We start from the raw sequence: 13105 nt of genomic DNA, 5'->3' as shown, positions 1-13105 counted from the left end.
AAGCAGCATTTGTAAGGAGACGCACTTCCTTGTTTGGGTAATTCAACCGACATTTGTAAGGAGATCCACTTCCTTGTTTTGGTAATTCAAGCAACATCTGTGAGGAGACGCACTTTCTTATTTGGGTAATTTAAGCGGCATTTGTAAGGAGACACACTTTTTTGTTTTGATAATTCAAGCAACATTGGAGCCCGCTCGAAGCACAGGGCGAATAATGGAAAGTCAAATAATAAGGTGAAGAAATGAAAAGTCAACAAATTGAAAAATAGCAAGTCAGGAGCCCACCTGGAGAACAGGGAGAAGAAATTGAAAGTCAGGCAACAAGTTGAAGAAATTGCAAGTCAGGAGCCCGCCTGAAGAATAGGGTGATGAAACTTAAGACAAGAGTCCAAAAGAAGCTGCATAGATAGGATTTTTGTAATTTCATTTATGTTTTAACTTGTAATTTTTATTTTTGATATAATGAAAGAGCCGCGAACCGGAACCTCAATGGAACCTCACTCGACTCTCCAACTCAGTATAGTCCCTCTCCTTCCAACCCTTCGAGATACATGTGACTTGATTCCCTCATAACTTGGGTAGATAGGACGTCCTAGGTCAAGACTTGGTTGCCTTTCTTCTTTCTATTTCTTTACTTGAATAATGGTCGGGTCAAAATTTGATCTCGTTGTCTACTTTTTATCTGAAAACACTTTGTGTTTTCACCCAAAAAGGGGCATGATGTAGACACCTAATTTTGTCCCTCCCAAAATCAAATTCATCTATTTTTACCTCACGTTATCATACCCCCTCACCCATGTGATTACACCCCACAAAAATACAAAAAAAAAATGAACAATCCTTACCAAATCTCTAACAAATTTTATCTTGTTTTAATCATGCAAATAACCTACCCTTACCCCACCCCTACCCCACCTCACCCACGTAACCACCCCTCCCCCATATTTCTTTTCCACAAAGGAAAAGAGCATATACACACTAAGATAACAACTTGGGGGGACCCACAGAAATTCCCACAGGAGAACAAATCCATCGCCACTCCCATATACATAGGGAAAAAATACATACATAGGGGGGACGTTTTTTTACAAAAGGGAGAAAAGGAACACAGGAAACATCATCTTCTCCATTCAAACACTCAGAGACTCCATTTTTTTTTCTTCTTTTCTTTTACACAGTAACACGCATACCCACACTCTCAGAAAACACACACGTGACACTCACTGTTACACCTCAATGAATCAGTAAACACACAGAGAGATTAAGAAGGGGGAGAGAGAGAAGGATTAAGGAGAAAGGGGATGTTTCTCCGGCGAGTTTAGGCATTGTTCCGTCAAGACTTGCCGAAAAATGACACAACCGATAGAAAATCTGATTCAAACTCGCACCAAACGACACCACTGTTCTATTTTTCTTTTGGGTCATCGTGGGTCTCCTTTCGAATTGGATTTTGAGGGATTTTGGTACTAGAGTTGGTTCGTAGTTGCGAATTTCAGGTTGCTCGTTTGAGGTTCGGTTTAAAGTTTCAGTTATGGCTCATCAATTTGGTCATCTTGGCTGCTCTTGATTTGTTGGTTCAACTCCAAAATTTTTTATCGTGCAATCTGAATTCGTAAATACGGTAAAAATCTCCAAAATAAGGTCATCTCTCATCTTATTGTTATTTTCCGCTAATTCTTTATTTTAGTGTGTGATTGATTGTTATCGTCTCAATTTTCTCCTATTTTTGGGTGTGATGTGAACAATTAATGTGGAATTATTTGGTTGTAGATTGTTGAAAAAATGGAAATTTGAACTGTTATTTTGCAATCGTGAATGAAATTTGGGGGGAATTGATAATCGAATAAGTTGAACGTTGTCTAATTTTGATTCATTATTGGATATTGTTGAAATTGATAGTATCATGTTTAGATTGTTAATTGGGTAGGCAAATACTAAGTTTGGGTAGGTAAATTGTAGAAATGGAAGAGGGTGATTTGTTGAATGTGCGAATATTTGTTGAATGATTCTTTCTATTTTAGAGCACAAGATTGAGAAAATGTATTCATTTGGCCGGAGAATGCCCCGAGGTATTTTTGTTTATTCGCTGGGGAATGCTCCAAAGTATTTTGTACCCGGGGGACGTTCGTGACGATGGCCCGAGGCGACGGGTGGAGCTTAGTCTAGGAATAGTTTAGAATAAGATTTATATTTTTTGCATTTTCATTTTTGGACTCTATAATTGGACTAAACACTATATTTTGGACTGGTTTTGTTTTGTTTGTTTGATTGATTGTTTTGTGTGGTTTGTACATTTATAATGTCAAATTAGCTGGTACGCTCTACCAAGCGACCGTGGTCAAACCACGGGATCGAGGGGTGCCTAACACCTTCCCCTCAGTCAATAGAATTCCTTAGCCGGAATCTCTGTTCGCAAACTAGTTTTAAAGAGTCAAATCATTTTGAAAAGGATTTTCCAAAGGTGACTTGCCACACCGGATTATGTCAAGTGGCGACTCTGAGTTTTGAATAAATAATCTTTTTCGGAACAAATTTTCAATCTTTTGTCACTTTAATAATAAAAATCCTTTTAAAAATAAAATTTATCTTTTTGGAGTTAAAAAAGGGGTGTGACAAGCGTCTAAAAGATTCAAAATTAATTTAAGTTATAAGTTCGAGTCCTAGTGTGTAATTCAAATATTTTTTTAGAAAGATCCCCTTTGACAAATTCCTGGCTCCACGCCCCCTCCCCCAAACCCCCAATATGATCTACGTTTCATTTCGAGATTAATTTTAAGATGAGCTTATCCCATATTTGATTGAGATAAAATGCGTAGAATAACTCATTTCGAGATAACTTATCTAAGATTTATAGTGCTTTTTTATTTCATATTGTGAGTGAGGTAACAAATTCCGAGATAAAATCTTCCCAATCAAACGACCCCTTAATGCTAGAGAAAGAAACAAATAAGATTCCACATGTTTCACACTCAAATTCATAAGCAAAATTGATTAACAAACTTACAACACCAGACTACTACTAATTCTACATACTACTATCAACTTTACAAGCACACCAAAGATTATTACAACCTTACTAGCATTTGGAATTTAAAAAAACAAGCTCTTTTTACAAGACAACTTCTCATAATTCGTATTGTAATTTTTTATTAAATCTTAAAAACTATATTTACTAATATGATTATCTTCCAAATATTGATTTGAGCCACCAAAGTCCTACTGTGTCCTTTGGTGCATTATCACCCTCTGGTGGATACTCAATATAAACTCGGAATCAAAATGAGTCACGAAATTAAAAAAGTGACCAAAATAGATCATCCATTTAAAAAGTTACTAAAATAGGCTAAACGTAATAATTTATTACGTTTTTTACTTTTTTGTTAATGGTCAACTAACGGATTTGACTTTTACAAAAACGTAAGAATTTCTTACGTTTTGTAAAAAAAAAAAGGTATAAAACATAAGAATTTCTTACGTTTTACACAATGATCGAGGAAAAATAATAAAGTGAGTTGTCTAATCTGTAATAAATGCATTTTTAGAAAAAATATAGTACAACGTAATTTTTACCTACGTTGTTTGCTTTATTAACGTGGCCCACTTTTAAAAAATTGTCAACATTAACCTACAGCTTGACTTTGCTTTTAGTTTCTCTTAGGAATTCTTTTAGGTTTTTCTTTCCCCATTTTTACTCTACATTAACCTACCCCATTTTTACAAAATTATAAAAGAATGTAATTTTTCTAATACGTTTTACTAAAAAATAACTTTTTAATACTATTTATGAAAGAAGAAGTCAAAAAAATTAACTCCATAGTACTTGAATTAACAAAACAAATCAATAGTTTTTTTTTAAAAAAAAATTTTACATTTTACATACTTTTGTTAATTTTTACTCCCTCCGTTTCAGAATAAGCGAATTATTGAATTTCGACACACAAATTAAGAAAAAAGCATCAAAGACATAAATTTAACATAAATTTCCATTTTTACCCAAAGAAGAAAAGAAAAAACTGACCTTGGTAATGCCTTTTTAAAAGTTAATTGGTTGTCAAATTATAAAGGTAAATATGAAAAAAAATTCAACGATTCACTTATTTTGAAACACCAATAAATACCCCAACAATTTATTTATTTCAAAATGGAGGAAGCAATATTTTTTGTGTGTAAAATATAATAATTTTTTATATAAAAATTCCTAATTTACATAATCTAGAGTAAAAATGGGGAAAAAAAAAAACTAAAAGAATTCCTAAGAGAAACTAAAAGCAAAGTCAAGCTGTAGGTTAATGTGGACAATTTTTAAAAGTGAGCCATGTTAATAAAGCAAATAACGTAGGTAAAAATTAAGTTGTACTACATTTTTCTAAAAATGCATTTATTACAGATTAGACAACTCATTGTATTATTTTTCCTTGATCATTGTGTAAAACGTAAGAAATTCTTACGTTTTATAATTTTTTTTATAAAACGTAAGAATTTCTTACGTTTTACAAATAAATGTGTAAAACATAAGAAATTCTTACGTTTTTGTAAAAGTCAACTCTGTTAGTTGACCGTTAATCAAAAAGTGAAAAACGTAATAAATTATTACGTTTAGCTTATTCTGGTAACTTTTTAAATAGATGGCCTATTTTGATCACTGTTTTAATTCTGTGGCTCATTTGATTCTGAGTTCTCAGAATGATGTGTCTTGTGAAATTTGGTCACATCATATCCTACTTCTTTAGCCTTCTCAAGAAGTTGGTTGTATGTATCATCATCAGACGAGGTTGCCTACATAATATCTATTCACAAACAACATTTTTGTCAAAAGTATAACATAACAAATTGAAAGATGTATAATCTATGGATAAATCTTCTTAAATGAAATTACTTGTTATACTACTAGAACAAATAAAGATGTTGTGTCAAAAGAATAAATATATTTTCACAAAGTGGGATCTGAGTGTAAATATACGCAGTCCATATCACTACCTCATAGATGAGATCAGGGGTGGAGCTATAGCTTACCGAGGGTGGTCAGACAAACACCCTTCATAGAAAAATTATATTATATTTATAAGTAAAATATTGCTCTATGTTGGAACCTTGACGTTTTGATAAATGACAATATGAATGAAGCAAGTAGATATGAGTTAATTCAGTGCAACTAGAAACTTCAACTTACTGATCACATGGGGAATAGAATAAGTTGAATTTGATTTAAACACTTGATGATAAAGGAAAGCAGGTTGAGTTGAAAAAGAAGTCCTACGTAAAGAAGGAGTTTCACTTCTGAGCATATCCTGAAGAATCCTATGTGTAGAAGGAGAAAGATTCTGCAGATTGAAGATGTCTACGCAAGATAGGAAACATATAAATTGAAGGACTCTTTGTTAGATCAATGAAGTTTTTTTATGACTGACACATGAATGGAACATGTTACTTGACCTGGTCCAAGCATAGGAAGGCAGGTTTCAGGTTTTACTGATTGATGCAGACAAATATTGCTGAAAGTCAAGAATGAATGAGCAAGACTAATTCTGATATACTCAAGCTACTGATCACGTGAGAAATTGAAGAAGTTGTGGTTGAGTAAAATACTTGAAGATAAGTTGATTTAAAGAGTTGAAGTTTGACTACAACACTAAGGAGACAAGAGTTGGATTTGAAGAAGGAGTCTCACTTGAAGTAGAACTCTATGTAATGAGAGTTTTGATTAAAGGAGGAGTTTAAAATAAAGAATGACTCTTTGGAGAGTTTTGCTTAAATAGAAGATGCAACATTCAGAGTAATTCACGCACTTACAAAGCATAAAAGTACAATTGACAGATTGACTTCACGAAGTGCTACTCAATCACTGAAGAAACACATTGAAGAACCTGGTCCTAAGTATAGAATTCAGCTAAGAGTTTTAGCTTTGATTTTTACAGTTGTTCATTGTGTTTGAGATATTAATGTAATATTAGTTTCAGTGTGTTATAAACTAAATTAGGAGATAGTCTTTGAGTTGGGAAAAACTCAGAGACTTTGGGAACGCATACCTTGGGAGGTGTGTGTGTGTAGTTAGGAATTAGAGTTTATAATTCCTAGTTGTTGAGTCAAAGGAATTAGAGTTTATAATTTCTAGTTGTTGAGTTATAGGGATTAGAGTTTATAATTCCTATTTGTTGGTTACAAGAGTTTTGTAATCGGTCGTTGTTGAGGCTCAGAGTTATTTAGTAAAGTTGGGGTTACATCCTGTAGAGGTGCAGGTCGTGGTTTTTTACACCTTTTGAGCCAGGTGTTTTCCACGTAAAAATCATTGTGTTCTTTACTTTCTGTTTTACTGCTTCCTTGGAACACGTCAGTGAAACAAGTCAGGCAACCCGTTCCATCGATAAGCAACAGTTAGGCAAAAATAAGATAATCAGTAAGACACGAACAATAACAAGTGGTATCAGAGAGAGGTTGTCTTAAAGGGCTAGCACCTAAGACAAAGATCAATACGATGAATTCCGCACCACCTACTGGTCATAGTGAAGGTCAATCCACTATTAGACCTCCACTCTTTGATGGTTCTCACTTCATTTGGTGGAAACCTAGGATGGAAACATTCTTTCAAGGGGAAAACTACGAGTTATGGAATACGATCACTTGTGGTCCTACTATTCCAATGAAGTTATAAAATAGGAAACAGGTCAAGAAAGTAAGAAGTGAATTCACTCCTGATGACTTATTGGCATTAAAGAAAAATGCTAAGGCCAAAAATATTTTAGTCTGTGGATTAGGACCTGATGAATACAATAGGGTATCAACATGCACCACTGCTAAGAAAATTTGGGATGCTCTAGTAAATGCCCATGAAGGCATATCTCAAGTAAGAAAACTCAGAATTTCTCTTCTCTTCACTGAGTATGAGGCATTTAATATAAAGAAGAATGAAACCTTGCTTGAGATGATGACAAGGCTTACTGCCTTAACAAATGAGCTGACCTCCTTAGGAAAAGCTATAACTGAAGAAGAACAAGTCGAGAAGGTACTGAGGGTATTACCAAAATCAAAGTGGAATGTTAAGGTGACTGCAATCAGGAAAGCAAATAAGGATCTTGCAGGCATGACCCTGGATGAATTAGTGGGGAATTTAAGAACTTATGAAATGGAAATTGATGGAACTAAAGTGCTAGAAGCCCCAGAGGATTCCTTAGCTCTGAAGGCATCTTACAGTGATGAAGAAATTGAACATGATAAAGAACAAGTTGCCTTTATAGCTAAGAAGTTCAGCAAATTCTTTAAAAAGAAGAAGGGAACAAGTAACAAAAAATGATCAAATAACAATCTAAATGGATGCTACAAGTGTGGTAAGACTGATCATTATATCAAGGATTATCCTGTCTGGGAAATCGAATGGAGAAAGGAAAGGGCTGAAAAGGAAACCAAAAAGAGGGAGGAATATGTAATGGTAGCAGCTTATGAAGTTTATGAAGCAACACTCATGGCTCTTGGAGATTCAGACTTGGAGGAAGAAGATGATGCTTCTAAGGTAAGTATACTTGAACTTAAAGAAAAGTTGCATTTGTTTTCTAAAACAAAACTTATTTCCTTAATGAGTGCACTAATTGATGACTTCTAAGAATCAACTTCGGATAGGGATGAGCTGTTCAACAGTTTTGCAAGAATCAAATTTGATTTTATTGATTTAGAAGCTTGCAAGAATACTGTTGAATAGGAAAACTGCCCTCTCAAGAAATAGGTTGAGCAACGTGATTCTTCAAATAATGATCTTAAGTTTGAAGTTCTAAAATTGACACTCTATGAAAAAGGAAAAAACACCAAAAGTAAAGAACAAGTAAAAGTTGAACTTGAATTGGTCAAGTACAAAGAAGAGTGCAATAATGCAACCGAAATGGTGAATAAACTGAGTCAAGAAGTCTCTAAACTAAAACTTGACCTTGAAAGAGCAAACAGGTGGACAAATTCCTCAAGAATTATTCATAAGTTGAGTGGAAGATATCACAGTGAAAAAACTGATTTGGGTTTTCACAAAAGTCTTGATGCTTATCAAGACTTGTGCTATATTTGTGGAAACCTTGGACACCCAACCACTGAATGTCCAGTTACTGCCAAAAGCAGATCTATCAGTCTAAATCTGGCAAATAAACTATCTCAGACCAAGAAAAGGATAACTAAATCCGGTCAGAGAAACAGGTCACATAACCTGTTGCCTGTATGGGCTAGAAAAAATCTGATTCATCTATTTACTCATAAGAAAGGACCCAAGCTTGTCTAGGTGCCTAAAGTTAACCCCTAATTTGTTTTGTAGGTGAGAGTGAAAGGAGAAAAGCAAAATTTATGCATAAATAAAGCTTGCTCAAGGCATAAGACTAGAAGAAAATAAAGTTTCTTTCACTCACTATATTTAAAGGAGGAATGGATCATTTCAAAGATGGCTAGATTTGTAGTGCCCGTGTAAGGGGGAAGCAAGGGAGATTTTTTTTTTTAAAAAAAGGATAACTGTGAAACTGATGAGCATGCACAAGAACATGTTGTACCACCTGGTTTAACTGTAGTATAGACTGAGGGCATATTGACAGGGGAAATAACAAATCAAGAAATTGATGCATCAATAACACCAACACAAGCTGATGATAATTTTGTTGGTAATTCATAAGAATTGGTGTTGTCACAAGAATCTTGATATATCTCATGGGAATCAATGACTTGAGACTATGGTATTCAAATGAAAGTAATTTTACTCTTGAGGGCTATAAAAATGTTGACTATGTGGGTTACTTAATTGACTGGAGAAGCACCAAAGGCACTAAGTAGAGAGCATTTTGAAAGAAATAGGTTAGACTTGGGGATAATTAAAATTTCATGAACTCCCCTCAATGTTTGACTAGAATAATCATTTTTCTTCTTAATCTTATTAGCTAAAAAGTTATTTTATTTAGTCTTGCACATTTAGTTGTGTCCCAATTCTAGATTTTTTACTCTTCTAACCTAATTTTGTATTAGATTGTGCAGAAAAATTGGTACAAGCAAGCAATTGTGACCACAAAGTTTTTCTTATCAGGTATGTTCTACACTGATATAAGCATAGGCTGTGTAAGTTGAAATAGTTGAGCACACCTGTTCAATTCCACACACTTCATCCTCTCATTGTCTAATAAAGATAATGAATTGTTGACCAAACTTTCTTTGATTCTCTCCAAATAGGTGTGCATAAATGTGTTAATCCTATACCAAAAATTCCTTCTTCTTTCTCAACCAAAATATCAGTTGTGTACCATGGATTTGCCAAGCTTGATCATCAATCACATGCTACATATGTTTTTGAAGAATGAAAAGGGACATGTTTTCCCTTTTAGTTCCTACTTGGTTATTTTTTTAGGACTTCTCAGTCCTAAATCGGATTTGACTTATAAAAAAAATAGATGTTCTTGAATAGATGAATCATGCTGCTCTACCTGTTTCAATAAGGAGGGCTAACACTCATTTGAAAAAAAAATCTAAACTAGAAGCTGCATAAGACAGTCATGAAGTGGACTAAGAGTTCCTTAAGGATAGGTTCATGACTTTGAAGCTTGACCTTGATTGATAGAGGGATGAAAATATTGAAGTCATTCATCAATTGACACAGTTGATATCACCTGTTCCACCCTCCTCATCAGCTCCTCACTATTTGTATCCTTAGTCATGTCCCACTTTTATACCATATTTTTTTAATGCTCAATTATTTTGCTTTGTTCAGTACTATCTTAGGTTTAATGTGGAACATGGTCTGTCAATTAAATAGAATGGTTATCTTTGCTAAATTGACTCTTATTTTTGCTCTCTTCAATACATTACTAGGTTCGCTAAAGTCTTTGTCTGATTGTTTTGGTGATAGCCCAGTGGCCATGAATAAGAATAACAAATCACTTTGGCTAGTATATTATTGCATTGAAATAGTTTTTCGATAATGCCAAAAGGGGGAAGATAAGAGGGTTGTGTAATGTTTATAACCCATTGACAAACTTGTTTCATTCTAGTGTTTTATATTTTAGTGCCTACAGGTGAAGATATTTGAATGCACAAAGACAAGAGGATTGTCATCATCAAAAAGGGGGAATTTTTTGGAACCTTGAAGTTTTGATGAATGACAATATGAATGAAATAAGTTGATATGAGTTAATTCAGTGCAACTAGAAACTTCAACTTACTGATCACATGGGGAATAGAACAAGTTGAATTTGATTTAAATACTTGATGATAAAAGAAAGCAAGTTGAGTTGAAAAAGGAGTCCTACATAAAGAAGGAGTTTCACTTCTGAGCATATCCTGAAGAATTCTATATGTAGAAGGAGAAAGATTCTATAGATTGAAGATGTTTACGCAAGATAGGAAACATATAAATTGAATGACTCTTTGTTAGATCAATGAAGTTTTTTATGACTGGCACATGAATGGAACATGTTACTTGACCTGGTCCAAGCATAGGAAGGTAGGTTTCAAGTTTTACTGATAGATGCAGACAAAGATTATTGAAAGTCAGGAACGAATAAGCAAGCCTAATTCTGATATACTCAAGCTACTGATCACGTGAGAAATTGAAGAAGTTGAGGTTGAGTAAAATACTTGAATATAAGTTGATTTAAAGAGTTGAAGTTTGACTACAACACTAAGAAGACAAGAGTTGGATTTGAAGAAGGAGTCTCACTTGAAGTAGAACTCTATGTAATGAGAGTTTTGATTAAAGGAGGAGTTTAAAATAAAGAATGACTCTTTTGAGCGTTGTGCTTAAATAGAAGATGCATCGTTCAGAGTAATTCACGCACTTACAAAGCAAAAAAGCACAATCAACAGATTGACTTCACGAAGTGCTACTCAATCACTGAAGAAATACATTGAAGAACCTGGTCCTAAGTATAGAATCCAGCTAAGATTTTTAGCTTTGATTTGTAGAGTTGTTCATTGTGTTTGAGCTATTGATGTACTATTAGTTTCAGTGTGTTATAAACTGAATTAGGATATAGTCTTTGAGTTGGGAAAAACTCAGAGACTTTGGGAACGCATACCTTGGGGCTGTAGTTAGGAATTAGAGTTTATAATTCCTGGTTGTTGAGTTATAGGTATTAGAGTTTATAATTCTTATTTGTTGGTTACAAGAGTTTTGTAATCAGTCGTTGTTGAGGCTCAGAGTTATTTAGTGAAGTTGGGGTTAAATCCTGTAGAGGTGCAGGTCATGATTTTTTACACCTTTTGAGCCGGGTATTTTTCAGGTAAAAATCATTGTGTTTTTTACTTTCTGTTTTACTGCTTTCTTGGAACACGTCAGTGGAACACATCAGGCAACCCGTTCCATCGATAAGCAACAGTTAGGCGAAAATAGATAATCAGTAGGGCACGAACAATAACACTCTATTTGGTTAAATATAACATTTTTAAACACCTTTGACACATCTGAAGAAAATAGCTCAAAAGTCAAAGGCCAAGGGCACAGCACGCTCGGGTTCGAATCCCAGCAACTGCTAAATAGTATTACCTTTTTAGTACTTTCAAAGAAGATTCTATTCTATTGAACCTCCTCCTTCCTAAAATTTCTGATTCCGCCATTGAATGAGATAGAATTCTATACACTGACAACATAATAAATATTTAGCCTTAGTCTCTTGTTAAACAAGTACCAATAAAATTCCTAGGGTACATTATAATATGACAAAAATGGAACAATAAAGAAATAGGTAACTTTAATTTGCTATCTCAAGTTACAACAATCATTATATTCCCATACAGTGGGGTTCGAGAATAATAAGGGTACGTTGTTCATACTATTATCTTCGAGGTGAGATAGAGAGGTAGTTTATGATAGATTTTTAAGACAAAAACAATCTAGAAAAAAGATAATAAAAAAAACAAGAAAGAATAGATATTAATACACCAAATAATAAAATAAGCAAAACTATTATCAAATAATACGACAAATGATAATACACTAACAACGCTATCACTGTAACTAATAGCACGAATAGCGAAACAAAGACCTCTTATCTACTAATAAAGGCCCCGTTTAGTCATAAAAATTATTTTTTTCAGAGTTGGAGTTGGAGTTGTGTTTGGCCATGAATATAAATTAAAGTTGTTTTTGAAATTTTGTGAGATAAGTAAGAGCGAAAAAAGTGAAAACAAGTAAAACTTATTTTCACTTTTACAAATAATCTTTTGGAGTTGAAGTTGAAAAATTCATGACCAAACGGAGCGTATTTTTACTTTTTTCAATAAAATAAAATAATTTTTTAGAAAAAAGAAAAAAAAAATTGTGGCCAAATGACTGCAAAGACACAATACTTCCTACTAATTACTTTTTACCCTAATCCTCCGTGCCTTTCTATCTAAATCATATTCTCAATAAATTAAAGTTGCTTCATGTCATAGTTAATCACCTCCCTTCAAGCTATCACAAGTTAACTAGTTCTTTTAAAAAAAATGGTTGAACATAAAATGAAGGAACTTACCCAAAGATAATTCCTACTAGGCTGACCAATCAAAGCATATTGATAATCTGGATCAATATATAGAACCCAATAATCTCCAGTAACTGGAATAATTGGCAAAAATGGTGGAACATAAAACTTCACTTTGAGTTTAGCTTCATCACTATTTGGATCGGCTTTATAAGCAGTGCCTTCAATATAACCTCTTTTTCCACCACTCCATGTCTCATTTAACACATGTATTGTCCCATCTGGATTCAAAGAGTAAGTAGCCCTTGTGTCCACTCCATCTTTGGGCTGAAATCTTGATGGAAATGAGGCAATTTCATACCACCTCCCCATGTATCTTTCTACATCCAAGTTCTTCATTACTTCCACCTCTTTCGTCATTTTTGCAAAATTTCAAGAATGTATTTTCTTTTTTTTTTTTGCTTCAAGATGGAAAAGGGGTTTTGGTTCTTTTGGATTGTTTTCTTGATAAGCTTTAGTGGGATGAGATAGATATATAAAGGTGATAGGGTGTAATGTCAGTATCTCAGTCTTCACGTAACTAGTAAAACTATATCATATGATTAGAAAATTACAGTTATCAACCACGAAAATAATCACATACAAAATATAAAATAAAATTACATACAATAGATCTTTATGATATAATTTTCTTCGAA

The 13105-nt window shown here is 33.7% G+C and overlaps 1 protein-coding gene across 1 annotated transcript in view; it reads right to left on the bottom strand.

The window, feature by feature from the left end:
* LOC107876333 (temperature-induced lipocalin-1-like) overlaps positions 1 to 12878 on the bottom strand; it is a 59030-nt gene extending 46152 nt beyond the window's left edge. Inside the window, exon 1 of the mRNA XM_047415141.1 lies at positions 12459 to 12878. Within this exon, the coding sequence (XP_047271097.1) occupies positions 12459 to 12827 (369 nt within the window). The 5' untranslated portion in view covers positions 12828 to 12878. The remainder of the gene's footprint in view (positions 1 to 12458) is intronic.
* Positions 12879 to 13105: the final 227 nt, after the last annotated feature.

This window comes from Capsicum annuum, chromosome 7 (assembly GCF_002878395.1).
Source record: "Capsicum annuum cultivar UCD-10X-F1 chromosome 7, UCD10Xv1.1, whole genome shotgun sequence".
In the NCBI taxonomy this organism is placed as follows: Eukaryota; Viridiplantae; Streptophyta; class Magnoliopsida; order Solanales; family Solanaceae; genus Capsicum; species Capsicum annuum.
This window is presented reverse-complemented; position numbering and strand designations above follow the sequence as displayed.